The sequence below is a fragment of the Amblyomma maculatum genome, chromosome 7 (genome assembly GCF_055883805.1).
Source record: "Amblyomma maculatum isolate TAMU_Amacu chromosome 7, ASM5588380v1, whole genome shotgun sequence".
NCBI classification, from domain to species: domain Eukaryota; kingdom Metazoa; phylum Arthropoda; class Arachnida; order Ixodida; family Ixodidae; genus Amblyomma; species Amblyomma maculatum.
Genome location: NC_139350.1, coordinates 91371617 through 91393311, shown reverse-complemented (window position 1 = coordinate 91393311; position 21695 = coordinate 91371617). Strand labels below are relative to the sequence as shown.

The window sequence follows — 21695 nt, the reverse complement described above, 5'->3', positions numbered from 1 at the left end:
TGCAAAGATTTCCACCCTTCTATGCTAGGTTATAGTTAGTGAAGCGCTCTTTGTCAATTTCTTATACCTGTAAGTCAGCCTATTGTATGTTTTGGTGTGATTTGATTTTGTAGTCATACCGCTCGTGTTATAATTTTGCGCGGAATGTACTGCAGTTTTTCTCAGTACGTATAAATAATCAAATAGATAATTATGGAACACTTTGCGAGCCAGGCATTTTATTCGCCAATTAAGGTTATTATTAGTGCGAAGGAACTAATCTGGAGGTCATTTATACCTCGAGCAAAATCTGATCTTGCTTCTGCGGCAGCTGTGATTAGTCGCCGAGGCAACGACAAGTAGAAAAGCGTGGCGCTGTACTCGCCCAGCCGATTAAGAGACTTAATTTGCGACAAATGTGAAAATCATTTAAGTCAACAACACAAAAGTTAGGCGGCAAAAGGGCAAATTTTGTCCAACACCACTTTCGCATTATATTGTACGGTGTGCAGCCGAGATGCTGGAAGACGACGAGAATGTTTTGGGCGCTGTGTCGAACGACGACGACACTGAATCTTAAGCTGCTAGGTTGGTTTGCTCTGGTGTTCCGGAGGTGCTCCTGACGTGCTCCAAGGTGCTCCGAGAGCCTTATACCGCTCGGGAACGTCCCGTAAGTGTTTGGTGAGTGTGCCGGGTGAAACTATCCAGGGATCACAACCTGAAGCTCCGAAGTGGCCGCCAGGTTGATTTTTTTAAGTATGCCACTAGAAACATCCCCATCCACAGCTGCAACACCAGAGCACACTAAGACAACAGCTTAAGCTTCAGTGTCGTCGTTGTTGGACACAGCGCCCAAAACACCCTCGTCGTCTTCCAGAATCTCGGCCACACACCGTAACAACATTAGGATTTTAGCCAAAATGCTCTCTATTTCTTGCGTAAGTTTCAACTTCCATATTTCCTGACCCTACAGGCGACCAGCCTTCGGTGGTATGGCCGCTTTCGCTGCGGTAGTCATCTTCGGAGTCATCATCGGAGTGCAAACTACACTATCCGGCTACCCGCCGACAATGTTGCCCCTGTACGCTGAACGAAGGTGAGAACTCAATTTGTCATCATCTGAATCGGTTAAGGCGTGCAAGCACACAAAAAAAGTGTGGCTGCACGATAAGGCACATTTTTACTTCTATCTAAAAGCTCTTGATTTCGTTCTTTGAGCGAAGCAGAATAAAGACAGTGTCTTGTGAGGCGCTGTACTGCTTATTTTCTCTGTTTCCTTCTTTCTCTTATCCACGATCGCACATTAACTATCCAACTGCAGTAGCATGTTTGCAGCTCCTTGAGCGTTGCGATAGTCCTGCAAGTCGGGAAGACACGGGGGACCTCACATGAGTACAAGCTGCACGGCTGCTTGCCACAAACTTTGTCGTTGCGCACCGCTCAGTGGCGCCATTTTGTCGATTCCTACAGCCGAGTGATGGCGATGGTCCAAGACGTGGTGATGCGACCTTACACCCACGCGGGACCTTTCACGGTCGGCATGTGCACAGCATTCTTGATCTTCAAGTATCCTGGGACAAGACTCACCAAGGTCAGCTCTATTTATTTATACTGCAGGCCTTAAACTGGCCCAAGTAGGAGTGGCATTACAATGCAGGTAGGCTTAGCAAGGCTGTCGATTGGGCGAGTTGGTATCGGTCGAGCCTTCGTCCTGTGTGCATCCTTTTTCTCTTTATCGTCTTTTGGCTTGTTTCTATTATGAACAGATATGGCAATGCACAACAAAATAGAATGTTGTGGAGGATATTGCTGTGTTACTCAACTTAACTCAAAATAGATAATGATTTAACACTTTGTGCGCCAGGCATTTTATTCATCAATTAGTGCGAAGGAACTAATCCGGAGGTCCTTTGTACACCTCGCACAAAAACTGATCTTGCTTCTGCTTCAGCTGTGATTACTCAACAGCTGCACAGCCACGCATCGTTTCATTTCGGTTGTTTATAGACCTCGAAAACAAAAGTATTCACGTGCAATTTTGTACAAAATATTGGCGTAAGGGGCAGGTTATGTCGATGTAGTGTCTTGCGTGTACATAGCGGCCTTATCTGATGAGGTAGCTGAACTCCAATTTTTCCATTTATAGTGATATGTAGAAACTGCAGACGATTTACTTTACGCATGTGTATTATTGTACTGATTTTATGCGTAAGAATTAGTAGAAATTGTGAATGTCCCCTTTTATATTTTCCAAACATAACTCTGATGGCATTTCTTTGGACTCACTCTAAATTCATTATATCTTTATTTAGTACGCATATCCCTAAAAATTGCTGCGTATTCCAATTCCGATTGGACAAATGCGCTGTGTGCTAAAAGTGTGGTTTTTGCAGGTGCTTTTTTAAATTTCCTATTCTTGAACCACAACCATGCGCAGCGCTGGTGAATATCTAATGGAAATATGGTTTGTCCATGAGAGGTTTTATTGAGTATGACACCCAAATATATTTTTCAACAACATATATTATTGTGTCAATAAGTGCATTTGAAAATACACTGGCTTTTTTTTCGTGTGACTTGCAGCAAAACTAGTTTCATTATATTAATTTCAGTGCCCCAAAATTCACACCAATTGCGGATAGCAGTAACTGTTTTTTACAAGCATTCGTGATCGTTTCGGGAAACTACCTGTATTTTCTTAAAAAGTGGCACAGTCATCCAGAACTAAAGTAACATGGATGTCATCATGAATTACATCAACCACATCATTAATACAGATCGAAAATAAAAGTGATCCTATACGCTGCCTTGATGTACACCTGAGGTCACCTGAAGAATATTGGAGGAGCACTTGTTTATTTTTACAAATTGTCGTCTGTGGCTGAGGTATGCCTGGATCCACGATATAATATTAGTAGCCAGACCAATACTTTCTGCTGATATGTTTTTGTATCACTTCTGCTGCGCATGCTGTCATACTGGCTGAGTTCAACACTACACTCACGGGACATGTTAGCCGAAACTCCGGCACGAGCATGTATGGAGCCAGATTTACTGAAGTAAGAACCATAATAATAGCATGTCGCCTTCAGCCCATGAGTGGAACACTTATTCTCACAAGCCTATGAGCGCGCGGCGCCGTTTAGCGAGTTCCGGGCTGTGCTAGTTCAAAACCGCATGACAAGCGCCGTTGGAAAGTATTCGTGGTAGTCGTGCATTTTAACCAGACACTGGATAAAATCTAAATCACCTAACCTCCGAATAAGTCAAAGCGTCGAAGATTACTCCCACCGCTGCTCATTAATAGAGCAACATAACGGCCATGAATTGCATGTAGCGCTCTATATGAAGTAGATTACTTTATCGAACCCAGTGTGGGATTATTTGTCGCGTGTGCAGAGAAATTTCAATGTCCAAGCCAGTATTTCGGGTTCGCCGCAGCTGCTATATATAACACGCGTAGCTGGGCGAACTATTTGGGAAAACGGCACAGAACTCCTAAGGAGTTGCGTTTTCACAATTAAATGCCCGAGGCGTATCGTGTGTAGCTGTGTGTAAGAAACGCCAATGGCCGGGTATTTGACAAAAGGAGAACGAGAATTTGTAAAGATGGTGTACTTCAGGCATAACGTTGAGCACATTACTGGCGCTGATATAACAATATGATTGCCGCTAGCTAATGAAATACTTTTAGTCACCCTTATAGTGCTTCACGTATCATTCCACACAGGTGGCACAGGCGACGCTGTGGGTCGCGTCGGCGCTGTGCATGTCATTGTCACTGTTCGCCACGTGGAAGTGGAACCGTAATGTGGAGGCATCCGACCTGGAGACGCTGCTCTACTCGTCCCTGCATCGTACAGCCTGGGCGCTGGGCCTGGGCTGGACTGTGTACGCCTGCCTCACCGACAGATGCGGTGAGCGGTCGCCTGAGGTGGACATATGCCGAAACTGCTTTATTTCAAAAGGACGAGATGGGATTCTGTTCCGGCACGCCTCTTAATTGGGAGGCGACTATAGGATAATATGGGATGCTACTATCCATATGTTGATGGGAACGGTCCAAGCTTCCGCACATGACTAATCATTCACTTTTAAGGGTTTTCCTGGGCTCGCAGCGAGTCTTTAAAACTGCCGTAGAAAACTAATGCGCGCTGTTCATGAATATAATTGTAAAGCAACACTGGAACGTTGTAAGATATACTTCTTATAAACTGATTGATAGACATCACGAGTATATTATTTAACGCAGAACGACAGGACGACAGGAAGACAGGACGAACACGGGCGCTACTGACAACTGATTTCTTGAAACAGAGCGAGGCATATACGTATACAACAGGCCTGCGCAGGTTCAACCTTGCAAGGAACTTGGAAAGCAGCTTAGAGCCAAAGCAGACGCGATAGGAAGTCCATCTCAGCATTATACAAGGCGATAGAAGTGTCATTAACACAATTCTGAGCCTCTTTCCTAAGAAAGTATGCTTCCGAGGTTTCCCGAGCAGTTTTTTTTTTTTTTTTATAACATTTACCAATGATCGATACGCTACGGAAACGAGGCTCACAACTGGAGCAAGCAATGCAGTGATCTACAAGATTCGTGCGCTCCTTATTTTTCAGATATTTTGCATCCTTCCTGAGACGGTCGTTCACGCAACGTGCAGTCTGGCCGATTTACACTTTGCCACAAGACAAAGAAATCTTGTAGACGACGTTCATAGCACACTGCACAAAACACTTTTCATGGTTCTTCTGACAGCCCTGCTTTTTATCTTCGCAAATAATGCGATTGCTCAGCTGAGCAAGTTTCTTGGGGGCTTAAAAAAACCGAAGGCCCGTTAAACCGATTCGCCACTTTTTTCAGATTGTGAGAGACCTTGCGCAGATATTTGACCACTTCCGGCCTCTGCTGACCATCCATGAGCTTTGCAGCAGTCGTGTGCTTAACGGGCCTGATATTCTTGAAGAGTGTTTCCACCACTGAAATCACGACCGCCACGGGGAAGCTAGCTGAAAACAGCCTACCCAATTTGTGATTGAAACTTGCTTCTATCTCATGGACTCACGATCTCCGCAGCGCGGAATCCAAGCAGAGACTAGCAATGCCTCTCTTCACTATCTTCCAATGAGGAGAATCGTAAAACAAGAGCTCTTATTGTGCACGGGGGGAATAAGTCCAGCAAACGTCATTTTTCTTAAACTTTAAACTCAAATCTAGGAAGTTCATGAGGAAATGTTGCCCTTTGCAAAGAAGTTTAAAATCATCCAGAACACATTTTAGTGTCTACTCGTAAGAATTAGAACAAGATTTGTTTAAAAGAATTAAAAAAATCGTCCATGCAACGGAAAACCTTGATGACTTTGTCAAAGTTAAAAAGATTAAAATGATTGTCTAAAGGGCGATTTATATATGATAAAAAGATATTGCACAACACCGGGGCAATGCGTGAATCTATACCAATGCCTTTCTTTTGCAGACAAAACTGGTCGTTAAATTTGATAAAAGTGCTAAGGAGATAAAACTGTAAAATTGGGCTAAAACATTGTCTACCGTTAAGGCTGCAGCATTTTGGAAGGCAACAGAATCATTTTCATCTATGCAGTCTTTGACAGCATCGACCAGTTTAGGATGAGGCACCGCATAAAAGAGATCTTCCACATCGATAGAGAAGGCATAAATCACGTCACTTTTAACACTTGAAAGAATTGGGCAATATGAGAAGAATTCTTTACGAGGAAGGGGTCATTTATCTCGAGACCGTTTAAAGCCTTTAATAGAAGCTTACTAACACAACGCTGACCAGTACGCCCTTCGTTCACAATAGTACGGAACGGCGCATCCGGTTTATGAGACCTGGCGCTAAAGAAAACATGCAACGCCGCTTTTTGTCTAACTGCTACTTCCCTTGCAAACTTCTGAAGATTTAAACGCTTGCATAAATCGATTGTTTAGGTCTTAATTCTTGTTTGACCTTTTTCTACACAAGTGAAGTTCTTGCTAATGGCCAAATCTGCGTTTTCGTTGTATAAAGACCTAGGCAAGGCAACAAAGCCACCCACCTTTATCTGCCTGCACAAAACAAAGGTCGTTCTTAAAAAATCTCAAACCTTCTGTAAACCATCCTTAGCACGCTTGGGACCGGCCACTGTTACATTCTTGGCGAGGCAGCCTATTCCTTCCAAGAGGCAACGTGGGTGGAGCCTCCATTCCTTCCAGCCTTTTAATGCTTCTTGACAGGGGCCCCAAGTTTGGTATGAAGCCTTAGTTTTCACCACACGAACAAGCTGCCTTGTATCAAAGGATGGCAAACAAGGCTTCGCCGGAAGATAGGGAACGTTGCCTCGTGGAAGGAATAGACTGCCTCGCCAAGAATGTAACAGTGGCCCGTCCCGAGTGTGCTAAGGAATGTTTCCAGAAGGTTGTGAGCTTCTTTAAGGGCAACGAGCTTTGTCTTTTGCAGGCATATAAGATGGGGGTGGCTTTGTTGCCTTGCCTAGGTCTTTGTACAACTAACAAGCGGATTTGGTCATCAACAAGAACTTCATTCTTATAAAAAAAAGGTGAGACAAGAATTATGACTAAAGCAGTCGATTTCTGCAGGCGTTTAAATCTTCAGAAGTTTGCAAGGGAAATAGCAGTTAGCGAAAAAGCGGCGTAGCATGTTTTCTTTAGCGCCAAGTCTCATAAACCGGATGCGCCGTTCCGTACTATTGTGAACGAAGGGCGTACTGGTCATCGTTGTGTTAGTAAGCTTCTATTAAAGGTTTTAAACGGTCTCGAGATAAATGACCCCTTCCTCGTAAAGAATTCTTCTCATATTGCCTAATTCTTTCAAGTGTTAAAAGTGATGTGAATTATGCCTTCTCTATCGATGTGGAAGATCTCTTTTATGCGGTGCCTCATCCTAAACTGGTCGATGCTGTCAAAGACTGCATAGCTGAAAATGATGCTGTTGCCTTCCAAAATGCTGCAGCCTTAACACTAGGCAGTGTTTTAGCCCTTTTACAGTTTTATCTCCTTAGCACTTTTAACAAATTTAACGACCAGTTTTGTCCGCAAAAGAAAGGCATTGGTATAGATTCACGCATTGCCCCGGTGTTGTGCAATATCTTTTTATCATATATAAATCGCCCTGTAGACAATCATTTTAATCTTTCTAACTTTCACAGAGTCATCAAAGTTTTTCGTTGCATGGACGATTTTTTAATTCTTTTAAAAAAACTTGTTCTAATTCTAACGAGCAGACACTAAAATGTGCTCCGGATGATTTTATACTTCTTTGCAAAGGGCAACATTTGCTTATGAACTCCCAGAGGAAGGCACTGTGCAGTTTTAAGATTTGAGTTTAAAGTTTAAGAAAAATCACGTTTGCTGGTCTTATTCCCCCCGTGAACAAAAAGAGCTCTTGTCTTACAATTCTCCTCATTGGAAGATAGTAAAGAGAGGAATTGCTAGTCTCTGCTTGGATTCCGCGCTGCGGAGATCGTGGGTCCATAAGATAGAAGCAAGTTTCAGTCACCAATTGGGTAGGCTGTTTTCAGCTAGCTTCCCCGTGGCGGTCGTGATTTCAGTGGTGGAAACACTCTTGAAGAATATCAGGCCCGTTAAGCACACGACTGCTGCAAAGCTCATGGATGGTCAGCAGAGGCCGGGAGTGGTCACATATCTGCGCAAGGTCTCTCACAACCTGAAAAAAGTGGCAAATCGGTTTAACGGGCCTTCGGTTTTTTAAGCCCCCAAGAAACTTCCTCAGCTGGGCCGTCGCATTAATTGCGAAGATAAAAAGCGGGCCTGTCAGAAGAACCATGAAAAGCGTTTTGTTCAGTGTGCTATGAACGCCGTCTACAATATTCCTTTGTCTTGTGGCAAAGTTTACATCGGCCAGGCTGGGCGTTGCCTGAATGACCGTCTCAGGGAGCATACAAAAGATCTGGAAAATAAGGAGCGCGCGAATCTTGTAGATCACTGCATTGCTTGCTCCAGTTGCGAGCCTCGTTTCCGTAGCGTATCAATCCTTGGTAAATGTTATCAAAAAGTGCTCGGGAAACCTTGTAAGCATACTTTATTAGGCAATAGGGTCGGAATTGGGTAAATGACACTTCGCCTTGTATAATGCTGAGATGGATTTCCAATCACGTCTGCTCTGGTTGTAAACGGCTTTCCAAATTCCTTGCTAGGTTGAGCCTGCGCAGGCTTGTTGTATATTGATATGCCCCGCTTTGTCTCAATAAATCAGCTTTCAGTAGCGCCCGTGTTCATTCTGTATTTCTGTTGTACTGTCGTTTTGCGCTAAATAATATACTCGGGATGTCAGAACACCAACTAGCCCAACAATTAACTATCTTAAAATTGATAAAGGGGGTGAAACCTTCCCATGCGTTGGGAAATTTGCTTCTAAAGCTTGTCCAGCGCATTCCATCCCTCTCCTGAATAAAACGACAATAACAACAACAGAAAAGCAATAGGGCGTGTTTTTGAAAGCAGCAATAAAAAACTATAAGCTTACCGAAGGAAGACATCGGTTATATATATATACTGGGAAATTATACAATATGTGGCAAAATTACATTCAATAACTATATATATATATATATATATATATATATATATATGTGTGTGTGTGTGTGTGTGTGTGTGTGTGTGTGTGTGTGTGTGTGTGTGTGTGTGTGTGTGTGTGTGTGTGTGTGTGTGTGTGTGTGTGTGTGTGTGTGTGTGTGTGTGTGTGTGTGTGTGTGTGTGTGTGTGTGTGTGTGTGTGTGTGTGTGTGTGTGTGTGTGTGTGTGTGTGTGTGTGTGTGTGTGTGTGTGTGTGTGTGTGTGTGTGTGTGTGTGTGTGTATTTCATATGCCTTCTGCCACATCGTCACCCATCATGACCTTCTTTCTTCTCTCCTTCCCCTTCCCCAGTGCAGAGTAGCAGGCCAGATTTGAATTATTCCGGCCAACCTCTCTGCCTTTTCCTTTCAATAAATCCATCTATCTATCTATCAATAACTCTATCGCAGAAAGTGTACAATATTTCCGGGTACGTGTTCTCTTAGTGCGGTCTTGAAGATTATTTCAGGAGAGTAGTCGCTGGATGTACAGTGTAGGAGTGGGTTGAGTGCGCAGTATAGTGGAACTACTAAGGTAGTTCCAAAGCAAAAGAAATGCAAGAAAGCAAACTGGTTATCTGAAGAGGCTTTCCAAATAGCTGAGGAAAGGGGGATGACAAAAGTTATGGGGTAAAGAGAAAGATACAAGGTTCTCAATGCGGATTTTCAAAAAATAGCAAGGAGAGATAAGAATGCCTTCCTGAACATACAGTGCCAAGCAGTTGAGGACAACAGCCAATTAAGAAACACAAGAGCTCTGTATAAGACAAACAAAGATATCAAAGGAAGCTTCTGTGCTAAGTTGAGCGTGATAAAAGACAAACGAGGCAAAGACCTCACTGAAGCCTCAGAGATAAAGAAGAGGTGGCAGGAATACACAGAAGAACTGTACAAGAAGGACCCGAATGTGCAAACCCAACATAAGACGGTTGTGATTACTGATCTCGAGCCGGGCATCCTGGAGAGTGCAGTTGAATGGGCCTTAGCCAGCCTTGCTAAGAACAAAGCTAGCGGAATTGATGGCATTCCAGCTGAGTTGCTTCAAAACCTCAACCATGACGCTGTTAACATTGTGCATACATTATGTCAGCAGATTTTAACAACCCTGCAGTGGCCACAGGATTGGAGGAGGTCAGTTTACATCCCCATTCCAAAGAAAGGCAGTGCCAAAGATTGTTCCAACTACCGCACGATCGCACTTATTTCGCATGCTAGCAAGGTGATGTTGAAAATCCTCCAAGGTAGGCTGCAGCAGTATGTGGATCGGGAGCTTCCGGACGTGCAAGCTGGGTTTCACAAGGGCAGAGGAACTAGAGACAAAATTGCCAACCTTCGCTGGATCATGGAAAAAGCAAGAGAGTTCCAGAAACCCATCTACTTCTGCTTTATTGATTATGCGAAAGCGTTTGACTGCGTAGATCACAGCCGATTGCGGCAAGCTCTCCAAGAGTTGGGAGTTCCAATTCACCTCATCTGTCTCCTCAGGAACCTGTATGAAGCGCAAGAGGCCACAGTCAGAACTGGGCATGGCCTTACTGATTGGTTGCCGATTGAGAAAGGAGTGAGGCAAAGCTGCATACTGTCGCCCTGCCTATTTAACCTATATGCAGAGTGCATCATGAGGAAGGCCGGTCTGGACGAGTCTTCAGCTGGAGTGAAGATTGCTGGAAAACGTATCAACAACCTTAGATATGCGGATGATACCACTTTAATGGCAGAAAGTGAAGTGGAACTCAAGAGACTTCTGATGCGCGTACAAGAAGAGAGTGAGAAGTTTGGGCTTAAACTGAGCATTAAAAAGACGAAGATCATGGCGTCTTGCCCTATCAAGTCCTGGAGCATCAATGGACAAGAAGTGGAAGCTGTGACAGATTTTCTCTTCTTGGGCTCCAAGATTACCTCGGAAGGAGACTGCAGCCATGAAATTAGGCGACGCCTGCTTCTGGGAAAGAGAGCAATGGTTAGTCTTGACCGCCTAGTAAAGAGCAGAGACAGTAGTCTGCCAACCAAGATCCGTATAACTCGTGCTATGGTCTTTCCAGTTGTGATGTATGGATGCGATAGTTGGACTGTGAAATAGGCTGACCGCCGAAGAATTGACGCGTTTGAATTGTGGTGCTGGCGAAGACTCTTGAGAGTTCCTTGGACTGCCAGAAGATCAAATCAGACGATATTGTCGACCATAAACCCTGACTGCTCATTGGAGGGTCAAATTCTAAAGTTAAAGCTCAGCTACTTTGATCATCTGATGAGAAGAGAGGAGTCGCTGGAGAAAGATTTGATGTTGGGAAAGGTTGAGGGTCGCCGGAGAAGGGGTATGCAGCGAACGCGATGGTTAGATGGCATCCTCGAGGCACTGCAGATGAAGTTATGTGATGTTAGGAAGATTGTGAGAGACCGGAAAGCGTGGCGTGACATGGTCTATAAGGTCACGAAGTGTCGGACACGACTGAACGACTGAACTGATAGTATGACATTTCATTCCTTATAGTAAAACGTGGCTCTTGATACTTGACATCGAAAGTTACTCGCACTCTGTCAGGGAATCGCTCTCCCTCCTCCTCCTCCTACCGCTCATCCTCTGGGAATCTCTTTCTCGTCATTTCATGGCCTCTTCAAGGTCTTGAAAGCCCACGAGCCATGGCCTCGCCCGACAAGTGACAAATCCACTCTCTTTTAAAAGCAACGGTTTATTCCGGATAAATGGAAAAGCATTAAAAAAACATCAGACGCCAGCGCACTGCAAACATGTGGTTGAAAGTCGCCGCACTAGAACACCAAAAATAAAATAGAACAAGGGTCGGGGCTTAAACGCCGCAAGACAAAAACACTGCAGCGCGAATAGGGCGAGTGATTCGGCTAAAGCACTAACGGCGGTATAAAAATATAGGGGCTTTTAGTTTAGCGCTACAGCTCACCGCCACCGCTTATCGCTACCGCGCGAGCGTCAGAGTGCATGCGCCGATCACCCCGATGATGACAGATGGCGCCACGTTCCCGTCAAATGTCGGCGGAGTCGACACGCTGGAACCGATCAGCGCATGCAATGCAGGCGGCGCGCCGTAGTGGTAGACGGCCGCGGTAAACTAAATGATTACTCCTCGCGTAGCAGAAACTCACGCAAATACGCCTAAGCCATTCCTGCAGGCGCCGCTTTCGTCTTCGTCCAGGAAGGTCTCAGTTCCGTCGTCCGTGACGCTTGCCGGCCGCGCAACTCCCCTCGCCGGCCTCCCACCGACCAAAAGCCGCCAGCGTTGCCTCCGACGTGCTTATCTACTCTCGTTTCCGCGCCGATAACATGCCGTCCACACGATTGACAGCTCGTTCATGGGCACTCGCGCTGTGCATGAGCGGGCAAACACCAATGCAAATAAAAAGCGCGCGCAGTTTGAAACACTAAAAGGGGCTTCAGGTCCCCACTGTCTCCTTGCAGTAATGAGCGTGGTCTAGTGACGTGTATTGCATAATAATATGTGCGCGTTCTGATTAGGGTAACGCTAGAAGGGTTACCCTCATATTCGACGTAAGAAAAAGATTTAATGGGCAATGATACGAAGCGATGCGACCAACCTGCGTTGGCGGTTATCGGCTGTACATTTCGTTTTCAATCTGATCGCCTTTCTATTACGAAAGCTTCCCTATACCATGTAAAGCCAAGTTCACCCTGCTGGGCGCAGGCCACAATGGTGCGTGCCGCCACGTTTCTTTCTTGTTCCTTTCTTCTGTCTTCTTGGCGTTTTCCAGATCTCTCTTTACTTGACCGGCTTATTCTTCTGTAAATAAAGAACTTCACTGCCTGCAACCATTAGTAATGAAGGTTTCGCTTAAGGCTGATTCACACGATGGACGAACCGTCCGCAGATGGAAAGTCAGGTCATCTGACGTCACTAGCTCCGCCTCAGCCGCGCAGCCAGTGACGTGGACAGAGCGGACGACGGCGCTGACGGAAACCGCCACAGGTTAGGGTTGCACTCCACAGCTCCACCACCGCAGAGGAAATTGGCTGGCGATGGCATACCAAGCCAACCGCGCCGCATTGTTGGCTAGGATTCCTCGATGGTCAGGGAGACGACAGCATCGACCCACCCTATTGTTGACACTACAAGAACGCCACACCTACGTTAAAAAATGAGACGAAAATACTATTGTCGCCCCACTTGGAAAATGTAGTTCTGCTAGAAAAATAGTAGACCACCCCCATAATTTGATAGGAAAAACCGGCGCACCTGTTTTTGGCTTACGAAGGCTGCGTCGTTCACTGACGAGGCAAAGTCCGTGGCGTCGGATCAGGTGATGCTCGTCCACTCGTGGGCTCCAGCAATTCCATCCGTCGTGTGATTCGACGTTTAAAGACTAGGTTTAATCGATCTAGACTATCTGCTATTTTTTACTTTGGCTTCGGCGTCGCTTTTTCGTTCCGCTGTTCCATTTCCTTCTGCAAGGTAGAAATTGGTGGAATAATAACTAATTAAACTCTAGAGCATATAACGAGGAAAAAGAAAGAAAAAGACAGCAGGGCGCGTCCTATATTTGTTTTTGTCTTTGTCCTCGATCTATGCGCTAGTCTTTATTCAATTAAGACATACCTACTAACCCAGCGTTCTGCTTTGAGAAATTGGCGGAAGCTTCTGTGGAGGGTGAAGGTGAGAAGCGTTGGAGATAGGTAAGTGGATGGTGGGTTGCGCTTCTTGAAGTTGGATGGTAAAGGTGGATAGGTGGGCGCGTTGTTAGTTTTTGCTTTCTTGCGCTGAAGTCTCGGCTTCAGCTTCACACGGCCCACTATCCCTCTAAACAGCCCCGCTGAAATTTTAGTGTTTTACAGCTCTTGCCTGTTGCCTAAATTTATAATGTGCACAAAGTGAAGAAGCAAAAAGGTTAGTGGCACGTCCTAATAGGCAAAACATGGTGAAGGAAGGGGGGAGGGGGCATAGGAGGTGATTTTCAGGCTTGCAGGTTACAGAAAAGCCATGAGCAAATTTCTTCGCCACACCTGCAATACAGATGTCCGCAGGAATATCTCTTTTTCTCTTTCGAGGAAGATCGATGGTAGAGCTCTTTCTGGGTACGCTGATGTGTGCTGGGCGGCAAAAGATGCAGTAATTACTAATGTAATAACTTTTCCTTTTTTTCCTTTTTTTATTGCCGTCTTTTGTGACGTCCCTACCCGGTCTGCAAAACTCCTTGTCGCGAATGACACAGACGTTCCTCCATTTTCTGCTGCCCTCGTTCCACTCTCCTGTGAAAGCGTTACTACTTCGACTGTCTTTTTGACACCTTCCGATGCCGCTTCACGCCATCCCTGCCTCCTGCTTCCATTTGCTGTTCTCAAGTTCGAAGATGGCCTTAGTGCAATGTATGTTTCAAATCCATTTTCATGCCCGTCCGTCCTGCTACGCGGCGAGTGTCTCGGCCGTATTGAAGAGCTTGATCCCGCGCTTGTAAGTACTCTTTCTGCCACACCTACTTCATTCGACGTTAATGTTCGCAGCTCTTGCGATATGACGACCGCTTCGAAGCCGCCTGATGTTTTTCAACTGGCTATTGACGCAGATCTTCCACCAGCGCAACGTGATTAACTCGCTGCCCTCCTACGGAGCTTCACTTCTTCCTTTGACCTTCCTTACAATCGACACTGGTACAAACGCACCTTTGCAACAGCGTCCTTATCGCGTGTCGGCCTCTGAGCTCCAAGTCATTGCTGATAACGTGGATGGTATGCTTCGCCTGGGCGTCATATAGCCATCTAACAGTCCATGGGCTTCTCCGGTTGTTTTGGCCACTAAGAAAGATGGCTCCATTCAGTTTTGCGTCAATTACCGTAGGCTAAACAGGATCACGCTCAAAGACGTCTATCCTCGGCCACGAATCGACGACGCCTTGGACTGTTTACAGGGAGCCGAGTACTTCTTCTCTTTGGATTTGCGCTCTGGCTACTGGCAAGTGCCGATGGCTGGCGATGACCGCTCGAAAACTGCCTTTATACCACCGGACGGCTTATACGAGTTCAACGTTTTGCCCTTTGGCCCTTGCAATGGCCCGGCTATTTTCGAGCGCCTGATGAACACAGTTCTTCGTGAACTCAAGTGGCAGACCTGTCTTCATTATCTAGATGACATCGCAGTATTTTTCTGCGGACCTTTCCTCTCACCTTCTCCGCCCGCCAATACTGTACTTCAGTTGAATTTGAAGAAGTACCACTTTTCTGCTGTAAAACTCACAATATTAGGCCACGTAGTTTGTAAGGACGGCATTCTTCCCGACCCCACCAAACTTCGTGAAGTTGTAAAGTTTCCGAAGCCAACCTCCCTGAAGCAGCTCCGGAGCTTTATCCCTCTGCTCCTACTTTCCACTTTCGACGTTTCATCTTGAACTTCGCCTCCCTCATCGCTCCTCTGACCCGGCTCCTTGCCGGCAGCTCCGACCTTTCAGCCTGGACTCCAGCCTGCGATAAAGCCTTCGACACCTTACGCCGCCTTTTGGTTTTGCCTCCCATTCTCCGCCACTTTGATCCGACTGCACCTACGGAGATTCACACTGACGCCAGCGGTATTGCGCTCGGTGCCGTCCTTACCCAACGTAAGCCTGGTTTCAGCGAGTATGTTGTGGCATAAGCCAGTCGAAGATTGACGAAAGCAGAGTCTAATTATTCTGTAACAGAAAGAGAACGTTTGGCCATTATTTGAGCCATCGGAAAAGTTTGTCCCTATGTGTATGGCTGACCGTTTTATGTTGTGACCGATCAGCACGCTTCATGCTGACTGGCCTCTCTGAAAGACCCATCCGGGCGCCTTACTCGCTGGGCACTCTGTCTCCAGGAGTATGACATTCATGCCATTTATCGATCAGGCCTGAAACATACGGACGCCGGCGCTCTTTCCCGCTCGCCATTGCCTAGTGATTCCTCGTCTGTGCTTAGGCCACTGTCGACATGGCCACCGAGCAGCGGAATGACCCGTGGATCAGTGCACCTTTGGATTTTCTTTCAAGTTCTATTCCCGGTCATTCATCCAGAGCACTCTTTCGGCAATTCCACCACTTCTCCATTCGTGATGGTCAGCTCTATCGCCGCTTGACGGACGAAAATGGCTTCTGTTATCCCACGTCATCTGCTCTCCGACATTTGCACTGCGTTTCACGGTGACCTACAATGTGCCCACGGTGGCGTATTGAAAACTTACACACGCCTCCGTGTGCGATTTTACTGGTGTGAAATGTACCGCTTTGTACGACATTTCGTGCGCGCTTGCGAATCTTGTCAACGCCGAAAAACTCCTGAGAAGTCCCCTGTTTCGTTGCGGCCGTTACCCTGTCCTGCTCGTCCGTTTTACAGCGTAAAGCGTTGACATAAATCTTTATGGCCCTCTTCCTACTACTCCCGCTGGAAACCGGTGGATTATCGTGGAAGTAGACCATCTTACTACACTGAAACATCACCGTTACTCTCTGCCTCCGCACGAGACGTCGCTTTGTTTCTCCTCAAGAACCTGATTCTTCGTCACGGGACTCTCAAGGAACTATTCAGCAACCGCGGACGCGTTTTCTTGCCCGACGCTCTTGAGGCCCTACTTAAAGAATGTGGCATCATTCACCCCACCGCTACTTCTTACGACCCTCAGACGAATGGCCTGACAGAACGCTTCAACCATACTCTGAGTGACATGCTGGCCATGTACGTTAACGACGCTCATTCCAACTGCGACCAGGTTCTTCCCTTCGTAACTTACGCGACACAGACCACCACTGGATACTCTCTCTTCTTTCTTCTTTACTGGTGCGAGCCAACCTGCACAATGGACACGCTTCTTCCCTACCGCCCTGATGTTTCTGAATCGACGCCACTCGCGGACGTCGCCCAGTGTGCAGAAGAACGCCGCCAGCTCGCTCGTTGGTCTACAACGGAAAACCAGTGGCGACAAAAACACCATAGTGACACTGGCGAGGTGCCTTCATATGCACCCAACTCCCTGGTGTGGCTCTAGGTTCCTGCCACAACCGCCGGCCTTTCAAAGAAGCTTCTTGCTCGCTATCACGGTCCATACCGAGTCCTTCAGCGGACTTTCGTCACCGCGGACGCGAAACAGTTCATGTTAACCGAATAGAGCCCTATTACGATACATCTGTCCTTTCGGCTCCATAAGTCACCAGGATGGCTCCGTCTCTACCAGGGGGGAAACTGTAGTGTGGTAATCTTCGAAGTTATAGCATGCATCGCGTGCTGGCGCACTCAAGGACGAAGAAGTTGGTCGCTGTCTTGGTGATTCGCTACGCCTGACGCTCCGCTGCGAGTTCTTCCTGATCGGCTGGATCCATCTGTATCGACTAAATAAACACACCCCTACACTAAAAACATTTCATTAAAATCTCAAGCAGAGCAGCACTTCCCGCCATTCAACCGAAACTCCTGACATCAATCCCCGAAGGACGCTATGATTACTGTTGAAAAAATACTGGCGCACTTGCATATCTTTAAGGATCCGAGCCTAATATACTGTCGTGAGGTTTGAGGCACCAAGATTCGCGTGTGAAAGAAAATGTCTCGCAGTGACAATTCTTGTATTTCATTTCATCGTCTTTTCTAGCTTATAAAAACGCCTTCTTGGCCAGAATAGCACCGTTCTCGTTACAACATCAGTATTTACAGAATGAGGCCAACTGCAATTCGTGCTCGGTATACCTATAATTAGGGTATTTTAGTGAGTTTTATTAAGTCAAATTATCGCTCCTCCGCGATCTTGATGAGAGCAGCTGCCGCAAATCAAATGACAGGCATTAATTTAAAAAAATAACCAAATTCTGGAAGGTCGCTTCTTTTATAATAGCAGTTGGGCCCCCATTTGGCTCTGATAAGAAAATTATAGCTGAAGTGAATGGGGGGTGAGTTGATGGGCGTTAAGCATTTTTGTCCAGCGCGAAAAAAGAAACGTTTTGTCTGTACGTGCTTTTCCACGATCTTTGCATTTCTCGCTGTGCAAACATGCTTAAATTATAGTTGATCAGCTGATCATCAGTGCGTGCAGTATCGGTTAGAAGATGTGTCAAAAACAATTTCCCAAAGCGCTAAAACTTCCGGTTCTCTCGGTGCATGAAGTGCCAGTAGGAGAGGCGACACGCGCCCCTCGGTTTCCGAGCTTGTTTCATGCAGTTGATCATAAAGACCCGGCATTGAATCACGGTAGCGGCAGCAATGATTCGATCTATGAAGTCGGATACAAAAACACCTTTGTGTTGTGTGATGTCAGGGCACGAAAGATGGCCACCGATGGTCGAAATTGATCCAGAGACCTCCACTATACCAGTTCACCAGTAGCTGCCATGAACACCATCGGGACTTTAAAAAGGCACTAAAAGAAGCTCTGAGAACAATAAAACAATAAAAATGATAGATATTGAATCGGCTGTCACCCTCCCAGCAAAAGTTTCTATCTTACACAGCGCAAGATATATAGAAGAATAAAAATCGCGTCAATGTGTTCCTTTCCAACTCATATACCGGAACAAGAAAAACGTAATGAATACAGACTGTACCGCGCGCCGCCCGCGAAAATATAATGAGGCAATTCAGTTCGGTCGCTTGCTTCGATGTTTTTATTTTTTTTTCGTCCTCTTCCTGGTCGCAAAGCATAGAAAAAGGGCAAAGGAAGACGCGCTGTGGTCTCCTGCCAGGCCGGGCTAGCACCCCGCTTTCTTCGCTGTGGTGCTGGCGAGCCAGTGCTGACTTCCCATTCTTGACGTCACCTGGGCAAAGCAATCTGATGTGCGAGAACTCGGGTGAATGAGCGGAGCGAGAATTTTTTTAAATGCTTCTTAAATCATAAGCTCACTTTTCAGGAGTATGCGGCATGTACACTCATTGGCATTTACCTTCCATAATGCATAAGAAGGCCATAATGCACGTATTATAGCCGCTTTTTGGGCCCCCTTTCAAGGGCCCTTTAAAGCTCAAACACCATATACGAACTATCTCAGGCCTTAAAGGGGTATGCAATACCTTCCCAGCGAAGCGGACCAGGGCTTTCTACTCCTCAATAAAGTAAAACAAGTACTTAGAAACGTGCAAGCACTCACACTTCATATCACACTTCGACGCGGACGTCAGGGAACAGTAATCGGCTACTGTGGCGTGTGTGTCCTGAGCGCGCTTTCCCCTGCGCAGCGCTGGTGAACCAGGTGCTGTCCTGGAAGGCTTGGCTGCCGCTAAGCCGACTAACGTACGGGGTGTACCTGGCGCACCCTGTCGTACTGGACTTCCAGATGTGGACCATTCGCGAGCGGATCTTTGGAAGCCATATGTCCATGGTAAGAGAGCATGCAAGCCTCAGAAAGATTGAAGACGCTGCAAGAACAGTGGAGCATGTGGATTTCTTACGCCCAAGCACACGTCATACCGCGGAGACAGCACTGCACATCGTCCCAATATTGGAATTTGTTGGCAGCATACTGGTACTGTGTAGAGCCGGACATAGCCAAAACATTTTCCGATTATGGGCGGATGATTAGTGCGGCCCAGGAGAGAGAGGCGCGACGCCATGTATGCAGCGGCTCTCATGCATTCAATCTACCTATTGAAAACTGCAGAAATTGTCACCGAGAGTGTTTGGTCCCAGCATAGTGCCCGAAATGGACCCCTATGTGCAAACGACCCTATACACGACTATATTAGACGCAGCTCTGACGACACTGAATTTTCGCTGCAGGCCATGGATGGCACAAATGATGTACAGCTACAAAGGATGTACAGCTCCTGCTATGCCGACAATGTGGCTTTCATTCTTTGTTATAAAATGCCATTTTCTGTGCATTTAACGTTTTTTTATCTGCCTAGAGGGTATCGCAAAGAAAAGTCCGAAACTGTAGTGTTTGACACCTTCCACTCCTGCTATAGCTCTGAATGGAGGTGCAGTATGTAAAAATAAATCATAAAGACACATAGGTAGAGAAGATTACATTAAGTTAACTGCCACCATATAAGGTGAACATGATAAAATAAAATAATTATACAGTACAGGCAATAGAGCAGTAACAAGACAGAACAGAATTTAAACAACAATACAGAATTTAAACAAAGCAACAACACTAATAACGGCTAGAGGAGACTTAACCGTGTGAAATAGTCAATGTGCGATGGCGTCAGTAAACTTTTGTAAAGGAAGGGAGCGAAGTGAGCAAGGAAGCTTATTCCAAGCTTCGATGGTACGAGGGAAGAAGCTGTTTTTAAATGAATTATGTCGAGCAAAGTAGGGGACAATATTAAGCTCATGGTAGTATCTGGAAGTAGTAGGCCAGCCTGGAGTAATGTAACTGTTAGATGAAAGTCGATAATGAGCACGAATGATACAATACAAGAATTTTAACGATTCCAAATACTGGCGACTTGATAGTGTAGTAAGCTGTAACAAAAGGAGGGCAGAAGTAGGCGAAAAATCACGTTGATACTGGTGACAAATGAAACGAATGGCTTTCTTTTGAACTCTTTCGATCTTGGTAATATCAGTTAGTTTGTGAGGGTTCCATACAACGCATGCATAGTCTAGTACGGGACGGATTAATGATTTATACATTAGTAACTTCACATCTCTTAGAGCTTGAGCTAGAGTACGTCTTAATTATCCTAATTTTATGAGGGCTTTGCTACAAACGTAATCAGTATGCTTGGGCCAGGATAAATTGGTACTGAAAATAACTCCCAGCTGTCATATATCGTCATATAGCTGTTATTTTAACCATCATTTTACAAGTTCCTTTCGTTACACAACGTTTTATTCCTATTCAACACGCTTTCATCAATGCTTTTGACGCTTATCTCGCCTTCACATATACTTTTTTTTTTCTAAGTGAGAACGAAAACGATCTTCCACAAAATATTGATACCGTTGTTTTTTTCTTGCTATGTATGCGAAGGCCAAGACATATCGGGCATCAAGCAGGTACATTTTACCTCGGTTAAATCACCTGAAAACAAAAATCAAAAAGTAAATTGAGGATTTTTAGGCCAATATTATCAGTAAATAAATTGTTTTCTTAATTAGGGCGCATGAGCGCTCATTGCTCTGGCTTATGCGCACGATATAACTGCCTCAGTTGGCTAGCCAATGCAAGCAGGCGAGTACTTCCCTCATCATAATGTCCGTTGTAATCAATTCGTGTTTTAAGGTATTCGAGATGCCGTAGCAGTCAGACATGCAGTGCCTCCCGCGAAATGCTGTGAGGCAGTCATGGATTGATTTTGTTCGTTACTTCAAACAAGCATATTCTAAGCTCGGCCTAAATCACATGTTTCCACCTCCTTTCCGCAGCTGTACCTGTTCTCAGGGAATCTCGCCGTCAGCATGGGCGTGGCCGTCGTTTTCTACCTGGCTTTCGAGGCGCCGTTCCGCAAGCTATGCAAGGACTTCATCGAGAAGCTACTCGGCTGTAGCCTCAGAGCGACGCAGCCTGCTGTCATGGCAACGCCCTCCAACAGCAAAAGCAGAAACAGCAGCGGCGGCAGCATCAAGAAGAAGCGACCGCGCCGAAATTCAGCCACGACAAACAACGCCGTAGACATGCCTGTCAGGAACGGCGACCTCCTACCGGAGAAGATCGGAGTGGCATCGGTGCACCTCTGATTGAAACTGTCCTGTCCCGCTGCCGAAAACGTACTGCGCACTGTGATCTCCAATTGAAGTGGGCAAATGAAGTGTGGCGAGACGCGTGGAAAGGAAGGTGGCCTGTGTGTCGCGCCAGTGAAATATTTCCTACTCACATGAATGCCAAGGACAAGACGAAGACTCATTCTGTACTTCGCATCTAGCCCCGTTGGGACCACACGTCATTTACATGTGCACGATGTTTCCTTTGTTGTGCGTTTTTTTAAGACGCGCAGTGTTACATGTGGCCGCAGTCATATCCTGGTGGCGTGAAGAGGTGTCGCCAATGTCCCAAAGCGAGTTCGTCCTTACCATTTGGCTTATGCTAAGGATATCTTCGAAGGAGCATAAAAAAAAACACGAACTATTTCAATCCGACCTCACAGAACACGCTCAAATGTTTGCCCTGCTAGCTCCTCGCGCATGTCTACACAGGATGCAACATATACCAGAGCGGCAGCAAAGCTGTGTGCTTTTGAGGCGTTACGGTTCGTGTT

General features: G+C 46.0%; 1 protein-coding gene across 1 annotated transcript in view; it reads left to right on the top strand.

The window, feature by feature from the left end:
- The window catches only part of LOC146183945 (nose resistant to fluoxetine protein 6-like), a 213659-nt gene extending 192482 nt beyond the window's left edge, over positions 1-21177 (top strand). The window contains exons 12-16 of the mRNA XM_084608773.1: positions 953-1075; positions 1450-1570; positions 3710-3896; positions 18726-18868; positions 20866-21177. Coding sequence (XP_084464899.1) covers positions 953-1075; positions 1450-1570; positions 3710-3896; positions 18726-18868; positions 20866-21177 — 886 coding nt within the window. The remainder of the gene's footprint in view (positions 1-952; positions 1076-1449; positions 1571-3709; positions 3897-18725; positions 18869-20865) is intronic.
- The last annotated feature ends 518 nt before the right edge of the window (positions 21178-21695 follow it).